This window comes from Nestor notabilis, unplaced genomic scaffold (genome assembly GCF_000696875.1).
Source record: "Nestor notabilis isolate BGI_N333 unplaced genomic scaffold, ASM69687v1 scaffold19873, whole genome shotgun sequence".
NCBI lineage: Eukaryota > Metazoa > Chordata > Aves > Psittaciformes > Psittacidae > Nestor > Nestor notabilis.
Genome location: NW_009922592.1, coordinates 16,069 through 33,977, shown reverse-complemented (window position 1 = coordinate 33,977; position 17,909 = coordinate 16,069). Strand labels below are relative to the sequence as shown.

Sequence of the window (17,909 nt, the reverse complement as noted above, 5' to 3'; positions counted from 1 at the left end):
AGTGATTAGTCAACTAGTGACCGACGTAACAGTTCAGACTTCCGCCATTAGTAAAACAAAATACTCTAAAGATCAGTTATGTTTCAGAAGTAGGATTTTCCAGTTTCAAAACACTGTTAACCTGATATGACAGATGAATTTGTAAAAAATACAGAACAATGCAGGAAGACCTTCCCATTTCATATCTTCTTTCAAGTCCTTGTACACACCATATGCAGGATATAAAGTCAAAGCAACTAGATATAAGGACAGTATTTTGATTGTGTGACCTGAAAGAGCTTTTTTTTTTTCTTCCTGGACACCATACAATTGTCAGAAGGAAGAATAGTCTGAAGGGTCACTTCCCCTGAATGCAACCGGTTGAATCTGCACGCATCTAAGACAAATGTCAAACCATGAACAAAAGCTTTTCTATTCTCACTGCATGCAAAGTCCTTTCACAAGCTTCGCAGCAACAGTCAAGTATGGAGCCTTCACATCATCATCTTGACTACTCCACCGGTTCTTTTTTAATTTTAGTTCAGTCTCTGGTCTTATGGGTCATCATTTCAACTGAACTCATATAAAACATTTGTGCTAATAACTGCAGTTCCAAAAAAAGACACGCCTTCATTCCTTTCCACTGTGCGTTCTTTTTTTTCTCACTCTCCTTTTCTGGCTTAGAGGTTCTTGTGTTATTTTTTGGTGTGCACACTATCTGGATATTTTATACTTCTGTATCGTATATGAAATCCTTTCTTGTTGATCGTATCATCTGTATGAAAGTGAAGTAAAAGAGCCTCCCCTGCTGAATAGATTTCTTCTGGTGGCTAAAATAAATGAAGAAACAAATAAATTATCTGTCCACTCTGTGTATTTATCCCCCTCACTCACAATTTTTTTTCTTTTTTTTTTTTTTTGGTCATATAATTATCATGTAATTCCATTGGGTCTCATATGGTGCCATCTGACATCATCAGACAAAATATATCTATGCCATTCAGCTCTCAATTATAGGCTAGGAAATTTTGATGCAGACTGAGGAAATGACAGTCTAAGCTCCTAAAAGCTGGAGACCAGTTTAAATCATGATGCTTGAATTTTTATCTGCTGGCAGAAGTTTTGAAATTCTCTATTATTGTAACTTTCTGCTTTTATATTAATGCGCACTCTTTTAATCTTGAGGTCTGGGCCTGAAAAAGCATCTTTTCACACAATCTAAATAAACGTGTCATCTAACTTTCTGAATCTGACTTAACTTCTTCAATTTGTATGAATTATCTCCACGGTCTTTTATACGAGACAAAGAAAACAAAGCTCCTTCTTCTTTTGTCCTTCCCAGATGTCTTCTACAGTTACTGCTAGAATCATGTAAGTGACTGGGCAGGACCATACACAATATTCTAAATTTAGATAAACAACAGACTCCAGTACCTATTTTCTGTCTTATTCATAGCACTCATGATGGCCTGGTCTATTACTGAAGCACATCGATCAGAAGTACCAGCTGAACTAGGAAGTCCTTTTTCTAAATTTGACAACAAGGTGGTAATATATATTAATAGTGCCTTTTTTCCACTTCAGTTTGGATTATTTTGCTTTCAGTAACTTTTCTATTTAATTTTGTCTTTTCTATATGGCCTCTGAAGCCAGTCATCCATACCTCACCAGAAGCAAACCAAAACAACAACAAAACCCAACCACCACTACCCTCCACCCCACAAAAGAAAAACTGAATTCAGCCCAAGGGTGGGCCAGCCTTCAGTTTGCTGTCCTTCTACTTGAAAAACAGGGCAATCTCCAAAGAAAATTATTGTTTTGTGTAAATTAGTAGATACTGGGCTCAGTTGTAGCATTTCGCTTAGAATATACTGCCTAGAGGTTCAGTGGTAGCACAGTTCCTGTATCTTTAAGTGTTCAAAAATGCCCTAGAAGGATATAAGCCAACTTACAGGTAACTTGTCCGAATGACTGAGATGTTTGCTTCAGCACTGTGGCCGAATCAAAAAAGTGGCACATGGTTAATTAAGAGCTCCTATCATCTCATGTAGAGCCTTTCAAACCTTTTATCTAGGCAAAGAGTGTATGTATGAAAGTGTGCTTGCATTTGCACATGCATAAAGAATTGATAAGGATGAGTGGGATCATTGCACCAGCTTTCACAAGGCAGGCAGCCAACATAACAATGCAAGTCTAAAAGGAGAAATAGGATACATCCTTTTCAGGATGTCACCTGGCCAATTTCCCCCATGTCTCACAGTTAAAACAAGTCAGAGTTGCATATGGAACGACAGGGCTTTCTTAAGGCCCATATTAATCACACATTTTAGGAGCACTTTTTTCCTAAAATCAGATTTAAGTAGTAGATCAGCATATTATAAATGCTTCTCAAGCACTCCTCCCTCTGTAAAAAGTGGCTTCTTCATTCAAATTGAAGGAATTTTAATATGATAATTTTCAACACTGGTGCATTTCTCTTTCTGCATGGGAAAATGTATGGTAGCTATTTTTTGATTGCTGATTAACACTCCACTGTCAGCTACCTAAAGCTTAGCATAACATTACAATACTTTGGTCAAGAACTAGACAAGAATATTTATCGTTTAAAATATTTCAAGGGAATACTTGTACTACAAGCCTGCACATTTCTATTAAAAAAAATAAAAAAAACCTTAAAGCAGATAATCTAGTATCTTCATTGTAGCCTCATCCCTTCGTAACCCTTTCCTTCCTCTGCCCTGTCTTTCTTTCTCTTTTTGTTGTGCAAATGAAAAGGTCGGTACCTGGTTACTTACCCCAGATCCACAAAATCGACCAAGTCTCACAGCTGTCTTATCATGACCATCAAAGAGCTCCACATAATCGTAACCACAGTCTGCCTCTTCTTCAACCTCAAATGTCTGAAACATTAACTCAACTCGATAGCTGTGCTCTGCCACCAGAAGCCAGTCGCAGTCTGCCTGAACTGGATAGTTGTTATCACCAAACTGAGCATGCGAGTACAGATCTTTGGGCTTGGTTTCAGCTTTCAGCCGACCACCACACTCTAAACAGATGGGAGAAGAAAAAGGGATGAAGAAGCTTATTCAGTAAGTCTTAGTTGCGGGTTTTTTTAATAGACACCTAGCCTTATTCAGGCATTCTTATGCATCAAGCAGGTCAATCAAATAAGGTGCAGAGTGAAGTACTACTCAGCATGAACACAAATCCATCATTCTGAGGTTTTCCTCTATAAATTCTTTTTTATAACTACAGAGGCTTGAACATATTTCATGATTTTCAAGTGGAAGACAAAAAGGCAGGGAACATCAAAGTTATAAGGAATGGGGTTCAAGCTGTAGGACATTCTTTGGGTAGGCACTTGAGAGGTGGCTGTGATCAGCAAGGCAAGTGCTGTAAGAGGGGCATCCACACTTCAGGGGTGACAACGTTTCTGCATGGGTTAACAACACTGTTTGCAAGTGGCTGGGGAGAATCAGCTCTAGCACACATGTAGTCAGCCTTCAAGTGCAAAAGTCTTGAGTTTCATAGAATTGTTAGCTTTAACCGTCATGTAAGCACCTGGAGAGCCAGCTCTATACTAAACACCACTGCCAAGCTCACTAGCTTGCTTGTTACGTGGTTCATGGACATGAACAGCTCTTTCCTGTGCTAAGGACCCCAGAGCTGAGTTCAGTACTCCAGGTGGGACCTCATGAGGCTGGAGTAGAGGGGGAGAATCACCTCCCTCGACCTGCTGGTCATGCTCCTTTTGATGCAGCTGAGCGTATGGCTGGCTTTCTGCGCTGCAAGTGCACATTGCCGGGTCATGCTGTAGTTCTTCTCACCAACCAAGAGCCCCAAGTCTTTCCTGTCCTACTTTATCCCTTAAGAATGAAGTATTGGTTTTAGAAATTAAAAGCCAAATTTTCAAGTTCTTAAGTACTAACTTGTGGTTTCAAAAGTCTACATCCAGCCTGCACAATGCGGCACTGCATTAGGATGTGTGGGACAAGCTATGGTGAGTCTGTACAGAACAGGGAAGTGCCACACAGTACCAGTTGCTTTGCCTGATACCAGAAGTAACCTAGCTGTACCACCCATTGTGCTTTCCATTACACAGGTATGTCTGCTCTGCTGTAGGTGTGCTGTACACATCTGACTATAAAGAAATATACCTGACTTGTAAAATGCTGTTCATCTTTAGGTGAAAGACTTTTTTCTAGATCAGCTAAGGAATAAAAACCCTCTCTTGTTTCCTGATCTTTCTAGTGGCTGTTCAGGCTTCTGACAAATGCAACAGCAAATCAAGCAGTATTCTTTTGACTGTTTAAGAAGCTGGACAGATGGGAAAAACTTAAATCCACACTATGTGAACTAGTGAAATATATTACAAATTTGATCCAGCATTGCCATACCAAATTATCAGTCATTTTGGAAGTGATGCAAGATCCTAAACTGAGTGACATCTGAGATGTCCAAATTTGTCAGAGACATTCTCACAGCATTGACAGACAGGAATAGGGCCTACAGCAGACCTGCAACCTCCTGCAGGTGGGTGGAGGCCAGGCACCATAAATGAAGCCATCCAGAAGGGAAGGAGATGCCTGTGTTGCAGCACCCAAATCACACCCTGAACAATGGTGTTTAATGTTCTGTCAGGAGCATTTTTATAAATTCCATCTGGATGGGTTACGCCTTTCCTGAGAGAGGAAAATATAACAGAATGTTTCTGTAAAACTGTATTGCAATTTAAAACAGCATTTTATAAGTTTTTGCTCCACCAGGGAAAGCCTTTCTATCCAGTCTATTTTCTGAAACTTAACTGCCTTTTGCTGCTATGGTTTTATCCTGTTTTCTGAAATATTCAATGGAAATTTGGAATTTCGATAGTATTTCAAGCCAAAAAAGTTTTAACAGAAGGGAAATCAACATTCTACTAGAATAAGAGGCCATTAAATTACGAAGATGCCAGGAAAACAGCACCACAAACATCTTTAGGCATAGCATCCAGTTACTTCTTCACTGCTGTTCCATTACACCAGTCCTTCTACTGAGTGAGTTTTGCCAACAGCTTAGAAGTGAAGGGAGCAGCTTCCTCAGCTCTCTGTTTGTCTGCACAGCTGTACAGGATTGAGTGCAACCTTCCCTACTTCCATTGCACACCATCAGTTATTGTTTGCTAGAAAAAAACCTAAACAAGAACATACAATCCACTGTCCATACACTTGTTAGATATCTATTCACTCACATGTACGTCCAAAGTACAGAGGTAAAATTCCCATGAAGCATCTGTGTTTGCCTCAAGTCTACAGGAAAAGGCTGCAAGATCAAACCCTACCTCAAAGAACATGCTGGTGATGCCCTGTTCAAATTAGTGAGCATCTTGTGCAACAGCAGTTGACAGAAATAAATAACCTCTGTTAAGGAGGCAAATTTTATAATTTTTAAATTCTTATAAACTGGGCAGATTTTATTCTTCAGACTTTCTCTAAAAAAAAAAAACCCCAATCAAACGTAGCTATTTGTGCTAAACAAAGCACTATGATGCATGCTAAGTAAGTTTTTCCAGTTCAGGAACATAAAACCCAGTAGATATGAGGGAAATTCCAGCAAGTTATAACATAACTGATGTTATAACATATTTGAACTCTTTTCCCATAGCTACTGCTCCAATCTGCAAATTGAAAGTGAGAATAATAAACAAGACAGTAGTTTTACAACACCTGTTTCTAACAAGAGTTCTGATCTTGAACTATTTACCCTGAGGTAATTTAAAAATGAGTAATTATTACCATTTCTATCTAATTTTCCACCTAAGGGAAGGCAAACAATGGCATGCTTGTAAAGGGAATTTTCCATAAAAAAAGCCAAACTGAATTACAGGTAACTAAGCTTTTCAATTTCCAGGCACAGATCATGAAAAGTGAATAGTTCACCTACTGTTGCCTACTGTTGTTCTCTGAAAGGGAAATTAAATTAATAAAGTTTCAGAATTATTCTTAACAAAGCAGAAGAAAAAAAAAAGAGAGAAATGCTAACACTGATAATGAGGATTTGTTGGCTGAGTGCTGCACATCAAGTTGATGAAGAGTCTGGGTAATATCAAATTACATTATCAGTTACTGATCACCTCGATTACTATCTTCTGCTAATAACTGTTATGTGACAGTAAACCTTACCTACCAGCACAAATAGTTATATAATTTTGTCTACATTAATATTTATTGCCAAATACTGGATGAATAAGAATGAACTTTGGACAGACGGACGTTATGGCTGAAAAAGAGAATTAAAAAACCCCACCCCCTCGTTTTATAGCAGGCACTGGAAGTTCAGAGATTCAGCACTAGGGGCCACTGTAAGCCAAGCAACGTCGGGGAAATTGCGCACACTCTATGAAAATGTACCAAGAAATCTATTAATGCAGTTGCAAAACACTATTTTCAGTTTCAATGATTTCTGACAAAGAACAAAATTAACTGGTAAGTATGAAGGAGATTATATTGCTAAGATCCTAAGAAGTCTTCAATATTGTTTTTTCTTATTTTTCTTTGTCTTGTCTTTCCTTTTTGTCTTTACAGGAAAGTTACAGCTGTTTACACAAAACCCAGACTTTTGTTTATGTTAGAACAGGAAAGTAATGGAGGAGCAGCACATGTCCCGGTCCCAGTGAAGTACTTCCATTACAAATACAATGAAAAACTATTGAATCTTTTACAAATTAATGGCATGAATCTTAAGAAATATATCTTTGATTGTCTACATAAATATGTTCTTCTTAGGCGTCTTTGTTCCAAAATCTTGTAATAACTTACCTATATGAAAGAGGTAGAGAAAGAGAGAGGAGAAAGAAACATCTACAATATCAGAGAATACTTTCTGCAATCTCAGACTTTTTCTGCTGTCCTTAAGGTTTCATTAGATTTAGTTGTAACATTGTCTTATCTGTTAATTCATCAAGGAATGCTGAAATATCTTCCACTAAAGAACAAAGAGGAAGTTATTAGTAAAGCACATCCTGATTTTCTGACCTGTAGAGTGCGTTGCTTGGAAGCCTTTTCTTTGAACCGATGCATCAGAAATAAAGCGGAGAAACATTTTGTTTCCAGTAGCAATAAGAGGATCTGGTATCTTATTGCCGCATAACCGTCCCAGAATTGGTGCTTTTTCACTTTCACCATCAAACACTTCCAAGTGGTCATAAGCACATTCTTGATGTTGTTCTATCTCAAATTCATTGAAGATCTGAGGGGGGGGAGAAGGGGGAACAACACAGAAAATTACTTAATGTAGTACTGTGTTTACACTACTTACATGGTACATGCTACATATGTACTGTTAGTCTGTTTCAGAATACAAAGCAGATGTAGTTGACAGATTTAACATTACTGCCCCTACATGCCTGTAGCTTTGAGTAACATACTGATTTTGAGAAAGTGGAATAACAATCAAGACAGTGAATTTTAAGAGGGCATCATCCTTCATATAGAAAGGGATTAGAATCTTTACAGCCAGTTAACATGCATATTAAATCTAGAACACAGTGGCCTTGCTGTTGAATTTGCAGTTTATAGGATTGCTCCAAATTTCACAGAACATTTAACAAAGCAAAAAGCTGAAAATTATTGGTTCCTCAGATAGTTGACAATAGACTGAAACGTCTGCAAAACATAACGCACCCTCCTTTTTTTTTTAAACTCACCACACACCGCAACTAAAGCCTTTGAGAATGACCTTTCCACGTGAGTGCTTATGCATGAAAGTTGTATTTTCTAACCTATTTTCTAGAGATCTATTTTTCATTATTATAACACTAACAGTACTTCAGGCTACACCCTTCATGCTAAGATCACATTTTTGCTAGCAAAATCATCGGAAAAATTGCAAAATTATGTTGATTGTTTATTGAAAGAACTTCAGCAAACTTTTTTGCTGTCCTCAGCTCTTCCAAGAAAATTCAAATTGCTGCCATAGCTTGATCACAAACTGGGACTCACAAACTTTATTTCATTTTGAATCTGTGATGTTTCTTCTACACTTCAAAACATTTATCTTACTTGCTGAGCTCTTAAAGATTTGAAGTCTCTCTCAGTGCTCATGGCAGCTTGTAAGGACAAATTCAAGTCTATTAAAAATTCTAAATTGCAGGTCCTTTGCAGCAGAGCCTGGCCAACTTACTTTTAAAAACTTTGGAATTTATATTTCTCAAACTCAGCATATGCCATATCCTACAGAAACTGTTGAAAACCATACAACTAATACCTGCTTTTCAAATATGGAAGAGTGTCTTCTGAGACTGGACTGGTATCAACAAATTTATTTCAAGGAGATACCCAAGAGATTTCAGGTAAGACTTTTTGACAAGGGCTAAATTTCAACAATAAACATAAACCTTAAAATCCACTAATTTCTTCTCATGTAAACACTGAGAAGGCAATACACATATAAACCTTTGTGAATTTTCAGAAATAACCTACAATTTAAGGTGAAATTCAAAATACGTTTTGTTCAACAAAATAGCATAAAAACACTAAGTATGAATGCTCCCATGAGTAGTTAGTTATACACCTGATCGTTTCTGGAAAAAAAAACCCAAAACCAACAAAGAAACCCTCCTTAACCCCCAAAAAAGCCCTACTAAAGGATTAAGAAGCAATAATTAAAAATAACAAAACTGAGCTGTCAAATACTAAGCAAGTATCTAGTGTACCAAAGCAAATCTGACTTACTGAATCCTTTGTGGAATCCAGCCAGTGTGAAATGTGATGGTAATTTATATTAACGGCTGAACTAAAGGAGCTATAAAGAGCTAACACAAAGTCTTTTGCCCAAAGAAGTGGAATATTCAGAATAACATTTTTGTTTTGCGAAAAGTGAAAAGTTGCATGATGCAGTGGATGGAGATTCATTTCACAGGAAAGCTTAGGGGCTTATCTTAAGGGATTGAAACTGCAGAGGCAGTGAAAACAGCTGTACAGCAGTCCCTTCTGCTACTCTTAAATTATAGTCAGCCATCCTACTTTTATAATGCCAAGTATGTGTTGTCATTTATACCCAAATAAAACCTGATAGGTTAAAAAAAAAACAAAAACAAACCCACAGAAAGAAGAGAGACTAACTGTAAGGGAGTTACTTAAATATAGAATTGAGTCAAGCCAACTTGGAATCAATGGGAGCACTAGATGTGATCCAAAAGCAGCCTGCAGAACTACATTTTCTTTTAGAGGAAAATTATATCAGATTTGTTCACTTCTCATCAGTACAAAAAAGTCATTCTCTAGGAAACAGTTCTCACAATGAACTGCAAGACACACGTATTATTTTTAACATCTGACTTATCACTGGGATTCCCAAGTCTGCAGGAGGACATACTTGTTATATTGGGTCCCACAAACAGCAGAAAGAAATCCTAAACCTGTCGTGCATCTAGCAATTGACTCTAAAAATTACAAAGAGAATCAAAGGAATTTTTTTTAAAAAGGAAAAGCAGATCTTAGTATGAAGTCTTTTAAGAGCTCAAAATGCCTGACAGTTCAAAACACTCAGAGACGATCTCCATTTTTTAAAAAAGAGGTCAGACTAACAGCAGGTTTGAAAGAGGAGAACTGACACACACTTTCCTTAAAGCTGAATATAACTGAATAGTTGCTGCCAACAGAGTTCACGGATAATTTAATAAAGTTTTTAGTATAATTAAATCACACTGTCTTCTATTATATCACACTTCTTCAGACTATTGACAAATACTTTTGAATACCCACCCCACCATGACTACAGTCCCCATTTTGATTGTCTTATAAGAGGGAATGGTATTCAGAAATGTTACACATAGCTTCTGGACATCCAGCCCTTTCTATCTATAGCACTCAACAGGGTAGATACGTTGGTGGCACTTATGGATAGCTGCCTGAATGGGACACTTAAGTCTGTCTCTTATAAACATCCCGCTGATTAGCTTATGAAAATTGCTCTCTCTGCTACATACATTTTCAAAGACATCTTTATCTACACGTTTCATTTAAAAAATTCTGAAGTGCATGTCCATTTTTTCATAAGCTGCCTAATTATACTAAATGCTTAACTTTAGCCTTTCAGGAAGAGACTTTTCAATGCTTATCAGAATAAGAGCAATCACAACTAAAGATTAGTTTCTGTACTCACACCCCTCTCAAAAAACTGAATATAGGCTTACAATTCATGTGGTTTGTTACCAGGAAGAAATTGTTTCTCTCCTTGTTCAACTTGACTAAGTAAACTGTGACAAGTAAACTTAAATACAGCGTAAAAGTCCAAGAAAAAAATATTTAGCCATAGCGGAAGTATGGTATTAATATTATTCAAATAGCATTTTGCTGTACTAGACTTTATAGATACTATACATATAGAATTTAGTTGATTTGCCCTACTGGTTTGCACAGAAAAGTGGATTTCAGATTCTAAATTGTGGATGGTTTTTGTTAAATTCTGTCTAATTTTTCCAATTTCATTGGCAAAAGCAAATTTAAAAACCTTTTCTTGTAAAATAGATGATGCGATATTTCACTGAAGAAACCCGAGTGTTAGAATTTTGCCTGCTGAGGTTAAAAGAACTGAAAAAGCTTTTACAGTAACATGCCCATGCCTGGCTGGCTTTGGTTTATTCAGCCAGGATGGAAGAACACTTGCTCAGAAGTAACAGTAGGAAGGCCGCCTGAATCATAAACCTGTTTTGCACCCTTTAAATGGACAGAGTATGCACACATCCCCCAGAACAGTTTAACCATTTTAATTCTGGTGAACAGGAATCAATACATGATCCCACATCAGCACTTCTGCCTCTCTGAAGCAGACATCTTTCTTCTTCAGTTTATTTGCTCCAAAACATCTGTTAAATCAATTTATCAGATTTTAAAATACGTAAGGCCAGCTTTTGTTGTGGGTGTCCCTGAGTACTTTGCCTGAAGTAACACTGGGGCTGAGCTCAAAGCAGAAAAGCCCCCTGGGCAGGTCTGTACCTTCAGCTGTGTAACCTCAATAGAACTGCAAAGGTCTCTAAGCTCTACTAGCCTGTCTTCAGGCACCAGCACTGTTCTCAGCCAGCTGGACACAAAGGTCACTTAAGCCTACTTGGGCAGCTTTTATACCTATGTTAAAATCTGGAGCCACTTTTAAATGGAAAGTCCAGTTTCCTGGGTTTTGTATCTTCTTTTCCTCTTCAAAAATTACGGAACAGAAATGCAGAAGGTGTGTGGAGAAGACTGTTCATAACTTCTAATTTTGCTTATTCTATATGTTGGAGTTTGCAAAAATAGCCTCTGCCATATTTGTTAAAGCTTTATGTAAATTTTATGAATTGCAACAATGGTACAGTAGAGTCTGAAAGGAGGAAAGTATTCCTCCTGCCCTTTGCTATCCAGAGTATTTACAATCACGACAAACTTAAATTCATAGCTCTATGATAATGAGTAGCCCCAGTTGGCCAGGAATGGACAAGAGTCAGTGGATTTTTAAAACAGTTTACCTCTGGGCTGCAAACTGATAGTAAAGTTTAGTAACAGTCATTTGAGAGCAGATTTGGTGGAAATAAAGAGAGAAAGGAAGAGTAAGCAGATACTCACCAACTTGACCCTCTGCCCGGGGGTGGCACTGATTTCCCACGTGCACTCCTTTCTGCTGGGATACTTGTCAGGCCAGTTGGGACTCGTGATGATGCCATTGGGACTATGGATCTTCTGTTCACACTCAGCTGTGCCAACAGTGATAGTATCAGTTAGTCTGAGGGTTTGATTCAGAGGTAGCCAGAAAATACCCTATTTTGTCAGGGAACCCGTGGAATGGAAAGGATCTTTAGGACGACAGCTAAGCACTATCTTTTGTGTGCACAATCACGTTCTTCCCCTTTGGCACACACTTTATGGAAATGAACCCAGCACACCTGTTTACTGATTACTGTGAAACATATACTGCTATTTACAATGGATGGTGCTTTTTTTGGAAAAAATTGATAACGGAATGAACGTAAGTATTAAACCAAAATATTCTGCTATTCCTGCCACTCTACATACAAGTATGAAAATCCATATGAGAAATCTTGCTACTCCAGCATCAAATGGTATGTCTTGAACAATTTATTTTAATCTCTTCTCAGTAATTTTTATACTGGAGATACAGAGCAATCATTCTGATTTCTAAACCAGTTTTTAGGGACATATATACCAGTAGAGAACAGCTAAGACTAAACAAGAACAGCTTAGTCCTTCACTCCCTAAGTGCATCACTAGAAGTGCATCTCTGCAAATACATACAAACAAAACTTAAAGAAGGCAAGAAAGAAGCTAGTTTAATTTTTGCATTTAGTTCTTTAACAATCTCAAATTCCTTTATAAATATCAGAGAATTATTCAACAAGAATCTTTTAGAGCAGACAAGTATAATTTCAACACCAGTGAAAATGCAAATGACTCACAAAGGGCATATCTTTACTCGCAAATTAAATCCGTGTTAGAACACAGCCTTGAGAAACTGCAGTAGCTCACATGATATTGCACGCTTGAGATTCATTAGCAGATAATCTGAATTCTACGTAAACTGCAAAGCCTACTGTTTTCTTGGAGGTAGCCACACCTTGAGACAGGAAATAGGAAGAAAGTTGTACAGGGTCTTGACTGGAATTCAGTTTCTCTGAATATGTCCCCTAAAATAATCCTAGAAAGGGCAGATAAAGTTTCAACCTGACTGCAAGGAAACTAACTACTACTGATAGGAGCAAATGACAAGTTTACTAGGCTTCTCTCCAGAAATTTTATCCCAGTGGTTAATGCAGCATTTATTACAGCTTTAAATGTTCTACACTTCACAGAACTATTAAAAATAGCACACCCTGCCAATGATCCCAAGTTTTCCAAACTGCATTCCTATGGACCTCAGACTCAGCCACACACCAATGGAGGGGTTGGGAAAGGGAGGGCAAAGGAGTGTTTAAGCCCAAATGTCTAAACCCCCATTACCAAGATCATTTTCTTTCCTTTCTTTTCTTTGGAAGGAGAGCTGCAGGGAGCTTTCTGAAAACAGTTGTATAATTAACTGTTCAAATACCTTACTACTTACCCTCCTTGCAGTCATGTTTGTTTTCATGTAGCACAAATCCATTTCGGCACTGGCAAACATAGCTTCCTACCGTGTTGATGCACTCGTGCTGGCAGCCACCATTGTCCTTTGAACACTCATCCTTGTCTAAGAAATACACAACAAGGTCGGGTGAGCATCAGACTAGCAGTAGTCCCCATTACCAAAAACAAAAAGGTCTAGCACAGTGTTTCAAGAAAAGGATAACCTAAGGCACAGTCACTCTTCTCAGCATGGCATTTCATGGTACCTTAGTTCTAGCCACTCATTGCTCAGCCTACAGTTTTGCACCATGGCACAAACAGCCTGACTCATCTTTCTAGGAAATGAGAGGTAGTTCCTTAGAGAGAGGAACAAACAAACAAGCTAAATCAAAGGACGTAAGACAGCTACCAGCATTTGGTCTTTCAAGTAATCTAGCTGGTAAAAAAATCATAAATATCCAAAGCTTTATTTCAGTAAGCAACAGGGGTGTAATCTATGGACAACACAAAGTATTCCAAATTTATGCAAATTCCACAATTTAATGGTGGTATGTTGAAAGGAACATGTAGGACAAAAAATGTTTCAAGCTGCACTAAGAAGGATTTAACATAAACTTTTTTGATAAGTTGATTTTTTCCCCCAGCAGAGTGACCGTGTGCTTTACTTTTAATGAATCTGGACAGTACAGAACATCACAAAAGGAAAGCATTTTATTGAAAAACATACAAAAGAAATTGGCATTAGTTATTTCAAGAAGATCTACAATATAGCATGCAGTTCTGTTTATTAAGATATAATCCTTCATAAGAGCTTTTTAGCATGTTAGAAATAAAGCAGAGAGTCGGGAAGGAAATATGACCTCCATTAAACAGCTACAAATTCACTGCATGGACAGAAGCCAAACTAGATTAACAGGCTGTCATTCTAGCAAGAGGCCTCAGCTGCCACCCTTCTATGTCATTCAGCTGTTGTCATTTTAGGTGAGGCTGGTCCATTTGAAAGAGACAGACTGCTCCTGACATATACATATACATGTGTATATGTATGTACATGTATATATCTATATATATATGTATAGACATAGATATAAATCCTGAAATGGAAAAATGCCTATATATATATATATACACACACACACACAAACACAATTTAAAAACCTATCTTACAACATGTGTTATTTCAATATGAAATAGAGGGGAGGAAAAAGAGCCAAAATTGTGGATATCCCACAGGTCCAGCTGCTGCAGGGCTGGAATGCAGACCACTCACCCTTCTGCCTCATGTACCTTGGAAAGCAGCAGTGTTATCTCCAAACACAGTAACATGCAGAGTTTCAGAATTTAGTCAGCACAGTAAGAATTTCTATAGATTACAAACCCCTATGGATAATTAAAGTCTCTTTTCATTGTCTTATTCATGCATTTTTTCCCCTGCCCTTACTTATGCTCATATTTAGTAACACGACAATGGAAGTTTACATTATAAATGCATACACATCAGCTTTATCTGCCAAAGCATATGCAACACTTGACCCGTTGACTTGCAGGTCTTTCCATAAAAATCAGCTCCTACTTAAAATACATGACGATAATGTACATTTACAGATAACTTCTGCAAGTCAAACCCAAGCATCCACTGCGTTTTGCCCTGTAAATCTCAAATCTGTTTGCACTGAAAGTTTTTGAAAGCTTCCTGCAGATGCGAACAGATTTGAAAGTTAAGCAGCAGTCAAAACCTTGGTAGCTTCCAGAATCATACATCCAAAAGCTTATACTACTTGTCATTTCGATTATGAAAAAAGCATAAAAGCTCCACAATACACTGTTTATGCCCCATGCAATGCAAGTCCCAAACTGAGGTAGTAAATCTATTTCATTACAAACAAAAGTTACAATCTTTTATCTTTGCAAAAGCAAGCACTGTCATAAATAATTCCATGTTGCAAGTGAAGAACAGGAACAAGCAAATGAGAGATTAGATATAATACAAACAAAACTCTTCAATATTTCCCCAACTTAGCATTAGTTTGTAGGTTTCTACCAAAATAGCAAAATAAATGGAAGGCAAGCTCAAAATGCATTCAAGTTAGGCTTTCAAGCATAGAGTAGGTTCACAAATTCTAAATAAAAGCCCTGTCCATTTTCATCTTCCTCCAAGCTGTGTGAAAATACTGAAAAGTATTTTAACATTAAATAAGCTTTTATTCAATAAAATAATCTCTTAAGAGACAAGTGCACAAGCAAACAGTCCCATTTTGGACCTTCTCAGAGATCAAACAATGGACAGAAGGTAGAAAGGAGAAGCTTTCTGAATTTGAACTACAATGATTGCTTGTGCATGGTTAATCAAGGATGCAACTGTTGAACGAGCCTTCCTCACACTTCATAATTCAGAACAGACTTTCTGTCAAATTGATCCCCCAGTTTCATGAAAAAACCCCAATTAGTCTGTATTAGTTATAGGAACAAATGTTTTGCCATGTAAAAACAAAGCCATTTGTTAGGCTGGCAGATGGAAATGAGTCTCCCGATTTGAATGGATACTTTCTTTTCTCATTTTAGTACTCAGAAGAGCGAAAGATCCATTCTCAACAAAATGTTAGATTGAATCATTCAGAGGACAAATAGTCGTACCTCTGAGACCCTCAGAGGCCACCAGTCTGTGAATAATACGTACTCGGCCTGAAGGGACCTGTATCAAGTCCTTGCAAGATTCAAAAACAAAAATTTTCTCTTTGCAGGCAGCTTTCTTGTCTGTGGAAAAAAATGTACCAGGATGGCACCAGAGATGAGTTTGTGCTCTAAAACAAATTTGCTCAAGGCTGGAAACATTCTAGCTTTCTCAACTGCTCAGTGAATCATCACCCAAGAAAATATATGTTCCAACAAAACTTATTTTTATATTACATCAAACACAATGTATGTTTTGAATGATCGTGTTTAGAATCATGTTTATTTAAAACACTGAAGTAACCTTAAAACTTATGATAAGTGGAAGCAGTTTAGTGACATACTATCACTGGGTATTAATCATACCACTATACAAAGACTGATTTAAAGAAATCATTAACCTATCTTCTTGGAAACATCACAGGGTAAAAAAATAATATATTACTGTTATCTTTTTTCCATCCTAATGTAAATTCATGGAGTTATTTTATGGGCCAAGCAGACTCCAATAGTTCACTGTCTTGTAACAAAGCAGGACAGAGTGAGAGGAGGGCAGAAGAAAAAAAGAATAAAAACCTAATTACTGAAAGCTTTTCCTTTAGAAGCCTAATATCTAATTAAAAAAAATTATTAAAAGTTTAAAAAAATTAATATAACATGACTCCCTTGTTTCTTCTCTTTATCCAAGAAACTAGATTATAAATACACAAAAGTGTCTCTGGAGATTAGCTATATCCCTGCGATGGCTCCCAACTGAGCTTCCTTCAGAACTGTCCCATCAAATGTAAATTTTACAGAATGTTGAATAAAAAAGTTTTTCTCACTTTCCAGTAGCACCTGTCTGGCTGTTAACACCATTTTACAGCCAAAAATGTAATTACATGTTGTCTTATAGCAACATAAATACCTTCCTAAGGCGGGTCATCTGTTGCCCTATGCCACTGTTTGCTTTCACAGTTTATCACAGTGGATTCCAACCACCCAAAAACTGCTTTCTGTCATCTGAGCTGGAGCTGGGCCATGCTTTCTCAACTATAGCTGTGGGTGCAGAATTCATCACCAAAAGGAGTTCTAGAAAAAGAAGTTCTTCGGCTGTGCTTGAGGAACACATTACAGTGCTAATATTAAAACTAATTTGATTTATCCACCTGTCTCTCTTGCTGTGCATTACATATGCCCTTTACTGGTTAACAGACTTCAAGACGCAGTGTTTTACTAATTCCTGATTTTTTTCATGGTGCATGCCTTTATAACCAAATGCTTACACATATTCCTACTGTGATTTAATTAATAAAACTGTTAAATGCCTTCCAGCCGGTATTTTAGACAGTAGCACTAAGCATTTCTCCACAGACATCCTTCTAAAAGTATCATACTCTGATAGTATTCTGAAGACAAGTGTATAAATAGGGAAAAAACCCCCCACTTCATCAGCTGAAAATCGATCAGGTATCAACTCCCAGTAATCAAAACACTTAAGTCTCAAGTCTGTTCTTCATTGACAGACCAATAGAATATTATGTCTGTACTAAGGGATTCAGGGGTAAGAAAGTTAATGAGTTTTCGGACAGCCATGAGAGTTTTGTCTCATGAATTATTCAGAGATGACAACTTCTTTCTAGATACTTTAGGTTCAGAAGTTTGTCTCAGGCACTACAAAGTTTCTGTTTTAATCAGGAAATATGTAAAAAAGGGAAAAACCAGATAACACAGAAGAATAGAATCTGCTAGAAATGGTTAACAACTGGAAGAGAATTGAGAAAAAATAAAAATAAAATTCAAAGTATCTGAATCCATATGAAATTGGAGAAAAGACTATGGCAGATCTGCATTTGAAGCATTCAGTAAAACTATATACTTAGAGATTCAAATACTATTCATATCGAACTATCTTTCTTTGAAGGTGATTGAGTATATAGTATATCCAGGACACGTCATACATTTCTATTCAATAAAAATCACATTGCTTCAGACTTATCTCTGACTAATGAATTTTTTTTAGTGATCAATGGCATAATTTTAAATGTACTTTTTTAAATTACCAGGAAAAACCTGTTTTCAGCTCAGGATGGGGAGGGGGCAATGGAAGGAAGAAAGAACATTTCATTCAGAGCTGAGAAAGCCAAGGAAAATTATGGTTCTAAAAGATTACAACTTGATGCTTTGAACTCCATGAATTATAGTCTACTC

The 17,909-nt window shown here is 37.2% G+C and overlaps 1 protein-coding gene across 1 annotated transcript in view; it reads right to left on the bottom strand.

The window, feature by feature from the left end:
* Positions 1 to 555: 555 nt before the first annotated feature.
* The window catches only part of LOC104403537 (tolloid-like protein 1), a gene marked incomplete at its 5' end in the record, with an annotated part of 32,315 nt that continues 14,961 nt past the window's right edge, over positions 556 to 17,909 (bottom strand). The window contains 5 exons of the mRNA XM_010011712.1: positions 556 to 809; positions 2,775 to 3,025; positions 6,993 to 7,206; positions 11,559 to 11,686; positions 13,048 to 13,173. Coding sequence (XP_010010014.1) covers positions 675 to 809; positions 2,775 to 3,025; positions 6,993 to 7,206; positions 11,559 to 11,686; positions 13,048 to 13,173 — 854 coding nt within the window. The remainder of the gene's footprint in view (positions 810 to 2,774; positions 3,026 to 6,992; positions 7,207 to 11,558; positions 11,687 to 13,047; positions 13,174 to 17,909) is intronic.